Source organism: Hemiscyllium ocellatum, chromosome 20, assembly GCF_020745735.1.
Source record: "Hemiscyllium ocellatum isolate sHemOce1 chromosome 20, sHemOce1.pat.X.cur, whole genome shotgun sequence".
NCBI classification, from domain to species: domain Eukaryota; kingdom Metazoa; phylum Chordata; class Chondrichthyes; order Orectolobiformes; family Hemiscylliidae; genus Hemiscyllium; species Hemiscyllium ocellatum.
Window position 1 is genome coordinate 9856354 of NC_083420.1, and position 14149 is coordinate 9870502.

At 40.8% G+C, this 14149-nt stretch overlaps 1 protein-coding gene across 1 annotated transcript in view; it reads right to left on the reverse strand.

Annotated features, from left to right (window-relative positions):
• Positions 1–14149, reverse strand: part of clec16a (C-type lectin domain containing 16A) — a 269043-nt gene that overhangs the window by 24196 nt on the left and 230698 nt on the right. Inside the window, exon 23 of the mRNA XM_060840490.1 lies at positions 567–722. Within this exon, the coding sequence (XP_060696473.1) occupies positions 567–722 (156 nt within the window). The remainder of the gene's footprint in view (positions 1–566; positions 723–14149) is intronic.

Here is a 14149-nt window from a genome sequence, read left to right on the forward strand (position 1 = left end):
ATGGAGGAATCTTGCTGCAGACAGACATGTTCCTGTTCCACAGGTCATTCAAATCTACTATGAGGAGTGAATACAACTGCATAATAAAAAATCCATATTCTACGTTACTGTGATATTTTCATGGCTTTCCTTTTGTTAAACTTTGCACCATCACTTTTACAGGGTTATACAGTGCTCAAATAACTTGAGTTTTTTTTTAAAAAAAAGAACACCTTAAAATATTAGTAAAGACATGCCCCTCCAAGGTATTCATTTTGATTTCTACAGATGTTTGATATAACATGCAGTATTACAAAACACAATCACAATCTTTGGTTAGACAGCTTGCTAATATTTCACAAGAAGACAGAAATGAACTCAATTTTTGAGAGCAAATTTCCTTACACGTCCTCGTGAATGTAGTCTGAACACCAAATAAGATGAGCTACTGGGGGTAAAAAGACTTTGCGATTAGAATTTGATAATCATCTTCTCAGGATAAAAGGCAGTTTCTGGATCATTTTACAATTTTTTAATGCATTAACTAAGTCAATTTGTTAATGATCTGAAATATGCAACACAATTACCTGTGGGGCTCTGAGTTGCTGAGGGAGTGGAAGCTGCACTGGTAGTGATGGTATCGCTGCAGCCTGTGCTTGTTGTGATGGTGCCACTAGAGGGTGGGGAAGGGGACGATGCTGGAGAGGGACTCTGCTGGTTTATGTGCTGTGCCACTGCAAACCCTAGAAAGCAGTTAAAGAAAAAGTTTCCTTTTACAAGCCAGACCCTTTGAATACTTTCCAAGCTAAACAATTCAAGGAATAAGATTCCTACATTCTCAGAAATCTTTATTATCGCTTCTGCTCACCATAACTAAATCTTTTAGTCTACATTATCTAACCTTTTGCAATTTAATTTAGAAGGACTGCCATTGTTTATGGAATTTCTTTCCATCGGAAATTATTTGAATACAAGAATAGCAGCCTGCTTCAGTGAATTTTGTGTGATCTATATTATTCAAATACTGTAATATGACAATACCTTGCAATCGAACTGTTACATATGTAGATGACCTGAGGAATCTCCTAACCAGAACTCAGGCACTTTTCCAACATGTCTCTGACTTCACTGTAGACTGACTGAATTGCAGAACTCGGTAAAAACAAGGACTGCAGATACTGGAAAACAGAGTCTAGATTAGAGTGGTGCTAGAAAAGCACAGCAGGTCAGGCAGCATCCGAGGAGCAGGAAAATCAACGTTTCAGGCAAAAGCCCTTCATCAGGAATCTTGATTTTCCTGCTCCTTGGATGCTGTCTGATCTGCTGTGCTTTTCCAGCACCACTCTAATCTGAACTGCAGAACGGTTTCAGCCACATTGGGAAGTGTGGATGAGAATTCAAGGACTAAGTTGGTCCTTTACAGGGGTAATTGTATAAATTAGGATCACCATTTTGGTCTAGTTCATAGGTCATATAGGTAAACAATTCTTTGTCTGGATCATCTTCACTTGCAACATTACCATAGATTTCTATCATATCTCATTATGTAGAAAGTAAGACAATAAGATGTGGGAGCAGAAGTACGGCATTCAATAAGATCATGGCTGATCTGATAATCCTCAACTCTACTTTCCTGCTTCCCACCCCCCCCAGCCCTTGATTCACTCACTGATTAAAAGTCTGTCTACCTAAGCCTTAAATTTCATGTACTTGACGACCCAGCCTCAACAATCCACTGCGGTAAAGAATTCCACAGATTTACTTCCCTCAGAGTAGAAATTCCTCCTCATCTTGGTCTCAAGCATGCAACCCCTCATTTGGAGATTTTGCACTCTGATCTTAGATTCTCTCACAAGAGACAAACTCTCTACCCTACAAGCCCCCCAAGAAATCTTACAACTTTCAACAGGGTCTCCTCTCATGTTGGACAAGAAGCTTCAGATTCACACATTTCTTAAGCACATACAGAATTTAAAATATAAAAGGGAATTTCAAAACATTGAAAGTGACGAGAGTTTTCTTGAGTCAGCTTTTTGGACTGGAACAGCTTTAGGTTCCATTTGCAGCTGGAACAGCTTTAACCTATTTGAGCCCAACCGGCAGGTGGTGACCTTCAGAGAGATCTTATCAAGAAATCAAAATGTGTTAAAATAATACTGAGACTTCAAAAAAACTGCTCCCTGAAGGAGGTGGTAATGTCACAATAGACTAAAAAGATTTCTAATTTAATCCAAAGTTGATGACTTAATAACCAAATGTGGCAAATCTAAATTTGAAAAAAATCTGGCCTGTACATGAACCAATGCAAGATTATTTACCGCAGACTCAAGGTTTTAAATAAAAATTGCAACACTTATAACCAAATATCAGTCATCCACAGAGATAACACAAAGTTGATGAATACAGTCCTTTAAGAAATTAATTCTCATGCACACTTTGGACAGTGTCAAATGTCCTAGCTCAGACAGACAAGAGCTCTGTATATGCAGGGGGAGCTTTTCTTTTGAAATACAATCATTACATCTACAGTAAATCATTGATCCTTCATTTAACATCCACATACACCACGATACACATAGGTCAGATCAGCTTTACAGCTGTACGGAAAAAAGTGTTTGCTATCCTGTGCTGTTTGGTCAAGACTTATGCAAAAGTATGCAAATTATTTCAGTAGAATCCTTTAAACGAATGTATCAAAAATATCTAACAAAAAGTCACGGAACTGAAATGTCAGCCCTATAAACTCGCCATAGATACAGTCAGATTTGCTCAGCAATTCCAGCATTTGTTTTGTTCACTGCAAACTTTAAGCACCCACAGTATTTGGCTTCTGCCACCTTGGACTGCTGAAGCCGAGACCATCCCTTTATCTTTTTTAAGGGGAAAGTGTGGCATGGAAGCACAATTAAATCTGGAATAAGATACAGACGCATACTGGTATTTCTGAAAAGCTAAAAGCTGTGATCAATCCGATTCCCTTCATCCAAGAATTTTGGTGGCAGGAACTGGATTTAGATCATAACTAGAATCCTACAATCACATATGTCTGCAGAAAAGACAGTCTTGAACTGTTGTTTTGACCCTAATATTGAAAGCTGTTTCAGAAATATTTAGATGTCATTTTTTTCAGTTCAGTCACTAACGCTGGGTGCCAGAGAAGCTTGCTCTTTGAAGTCCCAATGACTTGATAACTTATGAATTTGGCTTAGGAAGCTTGCAATAATAACACCATAAGGCTGCAAATTTGCTCGCTGAACTGTTAAGTCAGACGTTTCATTGCCATGCTAGGTAACATCATCATCGAGCCTCTGATAAAGTGCTGGTGTTCTGTCCTGCTTGCTATTTGTGTGTCTTGGTCAGCTGTGGTGGGTGATATCATTTCCAGTTCTGTTTCTGAGAGGTTGGTAAATGGTGTCCAAATTGATTTGTTCGTTAATGGAGTTCCGGTTCAAATGCTAGGCCTCTAGGAATTCCTGCGCGTGTCTTTGTTTCGTCTGTCCCAGGAAGGATGTATTATCCCAGTCAAACTGGTGTCCTCTTCGTCTGTGTGTATGGATACTAGTGATAGTTAGTCATGTCTTTTGGTGGCTAGTTGGTGCCTATGTATCCTGGTGGCTAGTTTCCTGCCCGCCTGGCCAATGTAGTTTGTTGCAGTCCTTGTAGGATATTTTGTGTATGACGATCATTCTGCTGGTTATTGGTATGGGGTGACCTTTAAGTTCATCACCTGCTGCTTAGTGTAAGTTTGTGGGCTACCATGATGCCTAGGGGCCAGAGTAGTCTGGTCATCTCACAGATATCTTTAATGAATGGCAGGGTGGTTAGGCATGTTGTATCTTCTTGTTTAGGTCTGTTGCATAGGAATCGGTGGGCTATGCTTATTGGGTATCTGTTGTTCCTGAATATGTTGTATACATGGTTTTCCTTGGCTTTTCGTAGTTCCTGGACGCTGCAATGTGTTGTGGCTCATTTAAATAATGCCCTGTTGCAGCTCAGTTTGAGACTGTTGGGATGATTGAGTATCTGCTGTGTGTGTGGCTTTCCTATAGATACTGGTCTGCAGCTCTCCATTAGCTTTATGTTCTACTGTGATGTCCAGGACGGGGAGTCTGTTGCATTCTTTTCCATTAACAAACATATCGATCGGACCCTATTTACCAACGCCTCAGAAAAAGAACCAGAAGTGATATCACCCACCGCAACAGACCAAGGCACATAAATGGCAAGTGGGACAGAACACCAGTGCTTCATCGGAGACTCACTGATGTTGTTACCTAGCATGGCGACAAAATGTCTGAGAGCAAATCTATTAGCTCAGTGAGCAAACTTACAACCTGATCCACACCAGAGCTACAAATCTTCTCTAAAATTGCAATAACGTTATTTTTATTCCAAAAGTATTTGGAAAATATAACCTTCTACCAGTTAAAAACTCCAAGTCTTTTCCAACAGAATCGGCTTTCTTGGAACTTGGATTGAAAGATTTGGATTAAATTGGAACAAGAATCATGCAGTCTTCCAGATACTCTTTTTGTGGTTCCTGGATCTTTACATAACATATCGACTTGTCAGTACTATTCTGGCCCAGTTCTCTCACTCGATTTGATGGGGCACTTGTGTCCCATTCTGTCATAATCTAATAGCTTTGCAGGGTGTGAACATCTTAAAAGAGCTTGTGCTCCCTTTCTTCCCATGAATGAATGACAGAAGATGTTATTTGCCTAAAATAGTTTGAAAAGTGAAGGAAAAGAAACAATTATTGTGCTTCAGGAGTGAAGCAAAAGTGCTGCAAATGCTTTTCAAAATTGAGAGCTTTTGAGAATGACTATTGTAGTTTCCAACACTGCAGGACTAGGATATAGAAATTAGCAGACATTTGGAGGAGCTAGCAAGACTAAAGATTCTTAATAATATCCATTCTGCTATTAACTGACACGTGATGCAGAAGGGGTTAATTATTTACTTGAGCAGATGGGAGACCATTGTAAAAATTCAGTTTAATCTAATTTGGACAGTAGTAATACATTCCATTGCAAGTGTTTTCATGTTCTGTTTCAAGCTGCAGTCCATGTGAGGAAGGATCCTGTACTTGTTAAGTCTGTAACAGACTGCCAATGTCAAGTTAAGCAATCAAAAAAATAATGCAGAAGTTAGTAGCTTCAAACAAGAGTAGGAAATGTTAAAACATTTAATAGTTCAGCCAACATTTGAGCAAAATGGAGAAGTTAACATTTGGAGAGCATAAAGAGAAGTCTGGATCCAAGATATCACTTTGCTGTTTTTCCTTTCCAGGAATTCTAACTGTCTCAAGCAATTTCTATTGTAAATTCAGCCCAAGTGATTTGAAGAACATTTCAATATACTTCAACTTATTCAATCTATTGCAGCATACTCAAATCACACACACACACACACAAATACGGTCACCTTAGCTTTTAGTAATGAATAATGACTAATAGCAACATACAAAATGTTGGAACCAATTTCATTTTAACAAAATGTAGCCACAAAGCAATTAGAAGTAATTTGTAAAACACTGCTACAGGTCCCAACTGCCAAAACCAATGGAAACCTTTGGTTGAACCATCAGACAAAAATCATTAACGCTAATTCTTGCTGTATTATCAGGGGACAAGTGAAAGTATATCAATCAATCAATTTATTAAAAGTCTGCCTCATTTCACCACTTTGTTAAATAGCTGTTAGAAGTGATACCATTAATGGGAATAGGAAAATTAACCTTGTTCAAATCATTAATTAGTTTTAAGGGTACATTTCCAATGGAGATGATGTTAATAAAGTGAACAAGTTAAAGCTCTCATTACAGCTGCTTTGTAGTTCCATTAAGATAGATGGTAATTTTGTTGTTTTTTTAAGATGCTATTAACCTCCACAAATCCTTCCAGAGTAAACATAGGGATTAGGAATGTAGAAGGTAAAAGGTACATGTAGTAGGAAGGTTACAAGGAAATGAATTGTATTTCTGATAAAATTCCAGAGGCATTTTGGATGTACTCTATCAGAGACTCATTGAATTGTACACTCATGTTTACAAGTGACCTGTCTGAAGCAGTGGCGTTTTGATATCAGTCACATGGAATGTCACTGAGCCAACGCAGATTTGTACCTTCAGTGATGAAACATTAATATCTACTCTTGTATGAATTTTAACACAGATAGGGTGAGATATAAAACTGTCTTGACGGTATGGTATCAGATCGTAAAATATTGACATCATAATCAATGCGCAGATGCTTGTTTCTAAGACCCACAACTTCAGTGTATGACCTCCATACTCCATTTTACTTACATCCCTCCAGCTGTGTCTTGTTTGTGTCATGTTGACTTTGCTGTTAACTTAGCACACCATTTTCTCCTCTTCACAGTGAATACTTATAACTATCAGGTTGTAAGTTTGCTCTCCGAGTTGGTAGATTTGTTCCCAGGCGTTTTGCCATCATGCTTAGTAACATCATCAGTGAGCCTCTGATGAAGCACTGGTGTTCAGTCCTGCTTGCTAGTTGTGTGTCTTGGTCTGTTGTGCTGAGTGATATCATTTCCAGTTCTGTTTCTGAGAGGCTGGCAAATGGGATTCTGGTTTGAATGCTAGGCTACAGAAATTCCTGTGCATGTCTTTGTTTAGCCTGTCCCAGGATGGATGCATTGTTCCAGTCAAACATTTTCTGATGAAGGGCTTTTGCCAGAAACATCAATTCTCCTGCTCCTCAGCTACTGCTTGACCTGCTGTGTTTTTCCAGCACCACACTTGCTACTCTGATCTCCAACATCTGCAGTCCTCACTTTCTCCCAAACTGGTGTCCCTCTTCGTCTGTGTGGCTGGATAAGAACGATTTTTGGTCATGTCTTTTGGTGGCTAGTTGGAGTTCATGGATCAGGCTAGTTTCCTGCCTGTCTGTCCAATGTAATGTTGGTTGCAGTCCTTGCAAGGTATTTTGTATATGATGATTGTTCTGCTGGTTGTTGGTATGGGCTCCTTTAAATTCATCAGCAGCTGATTTAGTGTGGTGGTAGGTTTGTGGGACACCATGATGCCTAGGGGCTAGAGTAGTCTGGTTGTCATCTCTGATGTATGAGAGGGCAGCCAGAGTTTCTGGATCTGACATGCAGGAAATCAGGGGATTGTGCTTAGCGGGTACCCGTTGTTCCTGAATATGCCACACAGATGTTTTTCCTCAGTTTCTCGTATTTCCTGGGTGCTGCAGAGTATTGTGGCTCATTGGAATAATGCTCTGATGCAGCTCCATTTGTGGGTGTTGGGATGGTTGCACCTGTAGTTGAGCATCTGGTCAGTGTGTGTAGTTTTTCTGGAGACGCTGGTCTGCAGCTCTCCATTGGCTCTTCGTTCTACTGTGATGTCTTCCTCTTTGGTGAACTTTATATTGGTAAGGATGTTGTTTACATTTGTGGGTTTCTTCTAATTTGATGTGTTTCCAGCCCAGGCTGGATCGTGGGAAGGACTGTTAGTTCTAATCTCTGCATAACTGCTTCTGCTAAAAGTCTTGATATTGGCGATCCCATGGATGTCCCATTGACTTGTTTGTAGATGCTGTCATTGAAGATGAAGTGGGTTGTGAGGCACAAGTCTACTAGTTTGAGGATGTTGTCCTTGCTGATGGAGTTGGTGCTATCAGATGTCTGTGTCCTTGGTTCGTCTAGCAGTGAGGCCAGTGTTTCTTTGACCAGAGTGATATTTATTGATGTGAACAGGGCTGTCACATTGAAGGAGACCATGACCTTGTTGTCCTCTGCCTTGGAGTCTTTGATGACGTTAAAGGAATTCCTGGATGCAATGGATGAAGTGGTAGGAGTCTTCTAACAGGTGTTTCGGTCTGTATGTTGGATTGCTGAGAAGTGCGACTATGGGTGTTGGGGCTGGCTGGGGGTGCGGGGGGGCAGTGGCCCTTGTTTGTGTTCCTTTGGCAGTCTATAGAAATGGGGCGTGTTGGATCCATCAGTTTCATTCTTTGGAGGTCTGTCTTGTTAACTTCACCTGTCTTGTGAAGTTTCCTCAGGGCTTACTGAAATGCGGTTTCCTAGCTGTGGAGTCAGGTCCATCGCCACCTCTGGTAGGTATCAGTATTTGAGAGTAGTGTGTTTGCTTTTTCAATATATTGTGTCTTTTCAGGATGACAGTCATGCGCCCATTGTCTGCCGGTAGGATTATGATATTTCTGTCTTTTCTGAGAACTTACAGGGGTTTCGTTCCCAGTGTGTTGAGGATGTTCCCTTCTTTCTTTTTACTTAGTGTTGGTGTTACTGTCTGTCTGTTCGGTTCCTTCTGGTATAAAGTTCACCAAGGAGGAAGGGAACAATAACAAACTCCTCTTCCTAGATGTCACAGTAGAATGAAAATCCAATGGAAAGCCACAGACAGCAAGGCTATATATATGGACCAGATACCCAATTACAGGAGCAACCATCCCAACACCCACAAATGGAGCTGCATTACCTAAATGAGCCACAACACACTGCAGCACCTAGGAACTAAGAGAAACTGAGGAAAAACACCTGTATAATGTACTCGGGAACAACAGGCACCCAATGAGCACAGACCCCAATTCCTACACAAGACTTAAACAGGAAGACACAACACACCCCGACATTTTAGCCACCCTGCCATACATCAAAGACATCTCAGAGACAACAACCAGACTACTCTGGCCCCTAGGCATCATCGTAGGCCAAAACCTACCACGACACTGAAACAGTTCCTGATGAATTTAAAAGGACCCCGTACCAACAATGAGCAGAAGAAACGTCATATACAAAATACCCAGCCAGGACTATAACAAACATTACATTGGATAGGAAACTAACCAGCAGGATACATGAGCACTAACTAGCCACCAAAAGACATGACCAACTATGAATAGTATCCATACACACATACGAAGACACCAGTTCGACTGGGACAGACGAAACAAAGACATGCACAGGAATTCCTGGAGGCCTGGTTTTCAAACTGGAATTCCATTAACAAACATATCGATTTGGACCCATTTACCAACCTCTCAGAAATAGAACTGAAGTGCTATCACCCACCACAACAAACCAAGACATACAAATAGCAAGTGGGACAGAACACCACTGCTTCATCGGAGGCTCACTGATGATATTACCTAGCATGGTGACAAAATGCCTGAGAACAAATCTACTAACTCATTGAGCAAACTTACAGCCTGGTCCACAACCGGAGGTACAAATTTTCTCCAAAATCACATTTACAACTATTTAACATATCAATCTCTCTATCAGTACCACTATCATTGCCTTTATTTATTGAATGTGCCTGGAGCAATCTCTTCCATTTCCTTCTCCCTTTGATTGCTGTGTACAGCATAAAAAACATTTTCCAGGTCCTTCCAGTTCTGAAGAAATCCTACTGGACTCAACCGTTAATAGTGTCTCACAGATGCTGCCAAATTTGCTGACATTCTCTCTCACTTGTTTCCATTATTGAAGTGGTGTTGCACTATAAATGTGGTGGCAAATTGACATCGGGGACCAGTTTAAAATAGTCCCAAATTGTAATGTGATAATTTGATGTCATTGCTGCTGAATTGATTAAATGGCATGAATGACTGCTGAAACAAATGCAAGATGTTTCACAGGTTATAGACTGTTGCTAGAAGTAGATGTGATCTATCAAGTGGAATCTTCAACAACACTGCCAGTTCTGGAAAAAGGCCACTGGACTCGAAACATAAACTTTGGTTTTCTCGCCATAGTTGTTGCCAGACCTACTGAGTTTCTCCAGGATTTCTGTTTTTTTTTTCTACAGCAGCACTTCTTTAGTAATGGTTACATTGAAGTTACCAGACAGTTCCTACTCTCTAGGCCAATGAATGAATGAATAAGAAGTGGAGGAAGGCTCTCATACTGCACCATGAGAGAGATAGCTACACAACCCTATCTCAACCTCGCATGCTACCCAAACCTATGCAATTACGAAACATGATCGCTGGAGAGTTTCACTCCAAGAACTCACTCTCTAAAATCTATTCAACTGGCTCTCTCTCTCCATTCCTGATATCTCAGGCCCACCTCACCAACCATGTTCTTTACTGATTTCTCCAAACGTCCTTTGATCACTGTCCAGTAATAGTTTCTTCTTGGTATGGGTAATTTCATAAGCTAAAGCCATCTCAAACTTGGAGTCATGTAGCATATCTAACTTTTTCCTCGTTAACATCTTAACTCAAATCAAATACTTGATTTAACTGAAGTACTTTATCTGGTGAATTGTGATGAAAATTGCAGCTAAGGACCAAAATTAACGATTAATGAAATTACAAATGAAGGATTGGAGGGTTTGAGCTATCGGGAGAGGCTGAAGAGGCTGGGGCTATTTTCCCTGGAGTGTTGGAGGCTGAGGGGTGACCGTACAGAGGCTTATAAAATCATGAGGGGCATGGATAGGGTAAATAGACAAGCTGTTTTTCCCAGGGTATTGGAGTTGAAAACTAGAAGGCAGAAGTTTAACTTGAGAGGGGAAAGTTATAGAAGGGACACAAGGGTCAACATTTTGATGCAGAGGGTGGTGCGCGTATGGAATGAGCTGGCAGAGGTGGTGGTGTAGGCTGATACAATTACAACATTTAAAAGGTATCTGGATGGGTATATGAATAAGAAGGGTGTAGAGGGATATGGGACAAACACTGGCAAATGGGACTAAGTTAATTTAGGATATCTGGTCAGCATGGACAAGTTGGACTGAAAGGTCTGTTTCTGTGCTGTATTTCTCTGACTCTATGAAATGATGTTAGTTTGATATAAGAAAAAAAAATACTGATTTATACTATCATGCGAATGAAACAAACCAAAGAATACAGTCGATTTGGCAACAACTGCGGGGAGGGAAACAGTGTCCGTACTCTGAAGGATTACGTTGGATCTGGAACATTTATTTGATTTCTCTTTCCACAGATGCTGCAAACATTTTCCACCATGTTCTGTTTGTATTTCAGATTTCCAGCATATGCTGTATCTTATTTTTTCTTACATAGAGGAATGCTTTTTTTCCCCCTCAGTTGATAAGAAGACAAACACAGATTATAGGACCACTTTGACAGCTTTCTTTCAAAAATTGGCACCTCCTTTTTATCTCATCAATAGACAGCACCTTCCAAACCACGACCACTTCCATCTTCAAGGACAAAGACAGCCGATACATGGGAACACCACTACTTTCAAGTTCCCCTCCAAGCCACTCACCCTCCTGACTCAGAATTACATCACCATTCCTTCACTGTTGATTGCTCAAAATCCTGGAATTCCCTCCCTAATGGCATTGTGGGTTAACCCACAGCATGTGGACTGCAATGGGTCAAGGAGGCAGCTCACCACTACCCTCTCAAGGAGGACTAGGACGGGCAATAACTGCTGACCAGCCAGTGATGCCTACATCCCTCAAATGAATACATTTTTAAAAAAAATGGATCACAGATATTTATGGAGTGATAAAGTAATAATACATAACATGGACTTCACTTGTAAACGTCACTGACACCTTTCCTGTCCAACTGGTCTTCAAAAACAAAAATGTCTCAACTGTTTTGAAGGACAGAACAACATTGGTTAAAATAACTACGCACTCACAGAGAGTGTCTTGTGTTCTGTTGCTACGTAATCGCCCTTACAATACGTACAAGGGAAATTCCACAGCATTACGTTTTCCTCAGCTGAATGTAGCAGTATCAGCAACTTATTGTTTCATTTACCGAGGAGAAAGGGGAATTTGATGATGCAAGTATTTGTAGATGAACATCAAATAATAAAGCAAATGGATAAACTGTCAGAGCTGAATGAGGTGAGTGTATTGATTCACCATGAACAAAAAAATCTGGACCCTTTTTACACAATGGGATTTTGAACACATTGCCTAAAAGCTGGTGGAAGCAAATTCCATAAATAATTTTAAAAAGGGAATAAGTCAGATATTTAGGAGCAAGGAACTTAGTTATGTATAAAAGGCAAGTATGGGAACTACTCTTTCAAACAGCCAGTATAGATATTGAATTGAATTGAACTAAATTTATTGTAACGTGTACTGAGGCACAGTGAAAAGCTTTGTCTTGAGAGCAATACAGGCAGATCACAGAGTTAGGTAGCATAGATAAGGAAATAAGAAGGTAAACGGTGGCAAAAACAAAAACACAGGTACAGGCAAATGTTAAGAGTTTGAGAGTCAATTCAGTATTCTAACAATAGTAGGATAGAAACTGTTTCAAAACCAGCTGGTGCATGTATTCAGGCTTCTGTACCTTCTCCCCGATGGTAGGGGTTGTAGAAAAATATTGCCAGGGTGGGATGAATCTTTGAGAATGCTGGCCACCTTTCCTTGACAGCGGGCCTGGGAGATGGAGTCTATAGATGGAACTAGGTCCGAAATGTCAATTTTCCTGCTCTTTGGATGCTGCCTGACTGACTGTGCTTTTCCAGCACAACTCTAACCTAGACTCTATAAGACGGGAGGTTAGCCTTTGTGATTGCCTGGGCTGAGTTCACCACTCTCTGTAACCGTCTCTGACCTTGAATACCATACCAGGTAGTGATACATCCAGACAGAATGCTCTCGATGGCGCACCTATAAAAGTTGGCAAGGATACTCACCGTCATGTCAAATTTCCTCAGATGCCTGAGGAAGAAGAGACGTTGTTGGGCCTTTGTAACCACTGCGTCCTCATGAAGAGTCCAAGAAAGCTTGTTGTGAATGACCACTCCCAGAAGCTTGACATTCTCTACTCATTCCACCTCTGTGCTGTTAATGTGTAGGGAGTCAATGAGTAACATCCTGCTGGAAGTCAGTAATGAGTTCCTTGGTTTTGCTGTCATTGAGAGCTAGGTTGTCTCAGTGCACCACGTTTCCAGGTCTTCCACCTCCCATCTGTAGTCTGTTTTGGTGCCATGTGAAATTCGACTAACTATAGTGGTGGCATCAGTGAACGTATAAATGGCATTAGACTGGTATTTGGTGACACAGTCGTAGGTATACAGAGTGTATGCACCCCTCAGGGGCTCCATTGTTAAGTGTTAGTGAAGATGAAATATTGTCCCCAGTCTTCACTAATTGTGGCCTGTGGGTCAGGAAACTGAGGATCCAGTTGGACAGAATGGGGCTTAGTCCAAGATCGCTAAGTTTAGATATGAGAGTCAAATGGCCTCCACAGATCTTGGGAAGTGACTCTTGTTGATTCTGCTCTTCATAATTGAGATACTAAGGTCAATTATTGCATTTTTGCAAACACCCAAGCCAAAATCTACTAGCTCAGAACAATTTGCAGACTAACCTGAACAAATGTGGCCTGCTTATCTAATATTAGCTCAAACTTTTATGACAGCATGATTGTCAAGAGAGGTCACTGGTTCTCTGAATTTTCTGTTTACTTTCAGAATCAATTGCACTTGTTGTCAATGCCACAAGAAATGGAGTTTGTAACAAATAAAAAAATCTAATTTATCAAAAGTTAGTGACCAAGGACTAGGGATTACTTTTCATATTTTGGTGGAGCAAAACATGCCTTCAGTCCAGTTGGTAGGTTCTGACACAGGTGATTAGCCCACTCCATGACCTGCAGACTTTGGTGATGCTTACAGGCTTGGGTGGATGAGTGATATCAGGTTCATGAACTTTCGCCAGCACTCCCAATTTTAAACCTGCCTGTTCCTGAAGTCTCTTGCTGAATTCTGTGCCTTCACAAGTGACGATTCCCCATTTTGGTTAGTCACACATCAAGAACTATGATATTTTCATCCACTTGTGGGACGTGACTCAGAAAGGACATACTGGCACTGGAGTGTGTCCAGCGGAGATTCACACAGATGATCCCTGGAATGGTTGGCCTATATGATGAACTGCTGAGGATCTTGGGATTGTATTTGTTAGAGTTGAGAAGGTTGAGGGGAGATCTATTAGAAACTTACAAGATAACGCATGGCTTAGAAAGGGCGAACGCTGGGAAATTTCCGTCAGGCGGGGTTACAAGGACTTGTGGGCACAGCCTTAGAATTAGAGGGGGTCAATTTAGAACGGAAATGAGGAGACATTTCTTCAGACAGAGTGTGGTGGGCCTGTGGAATTCACTGCCATGGACTGCTGTGGAAGCCGGGACGCTAAATGTCTTCAAGGCAGAAATTGATAAATTCTTAA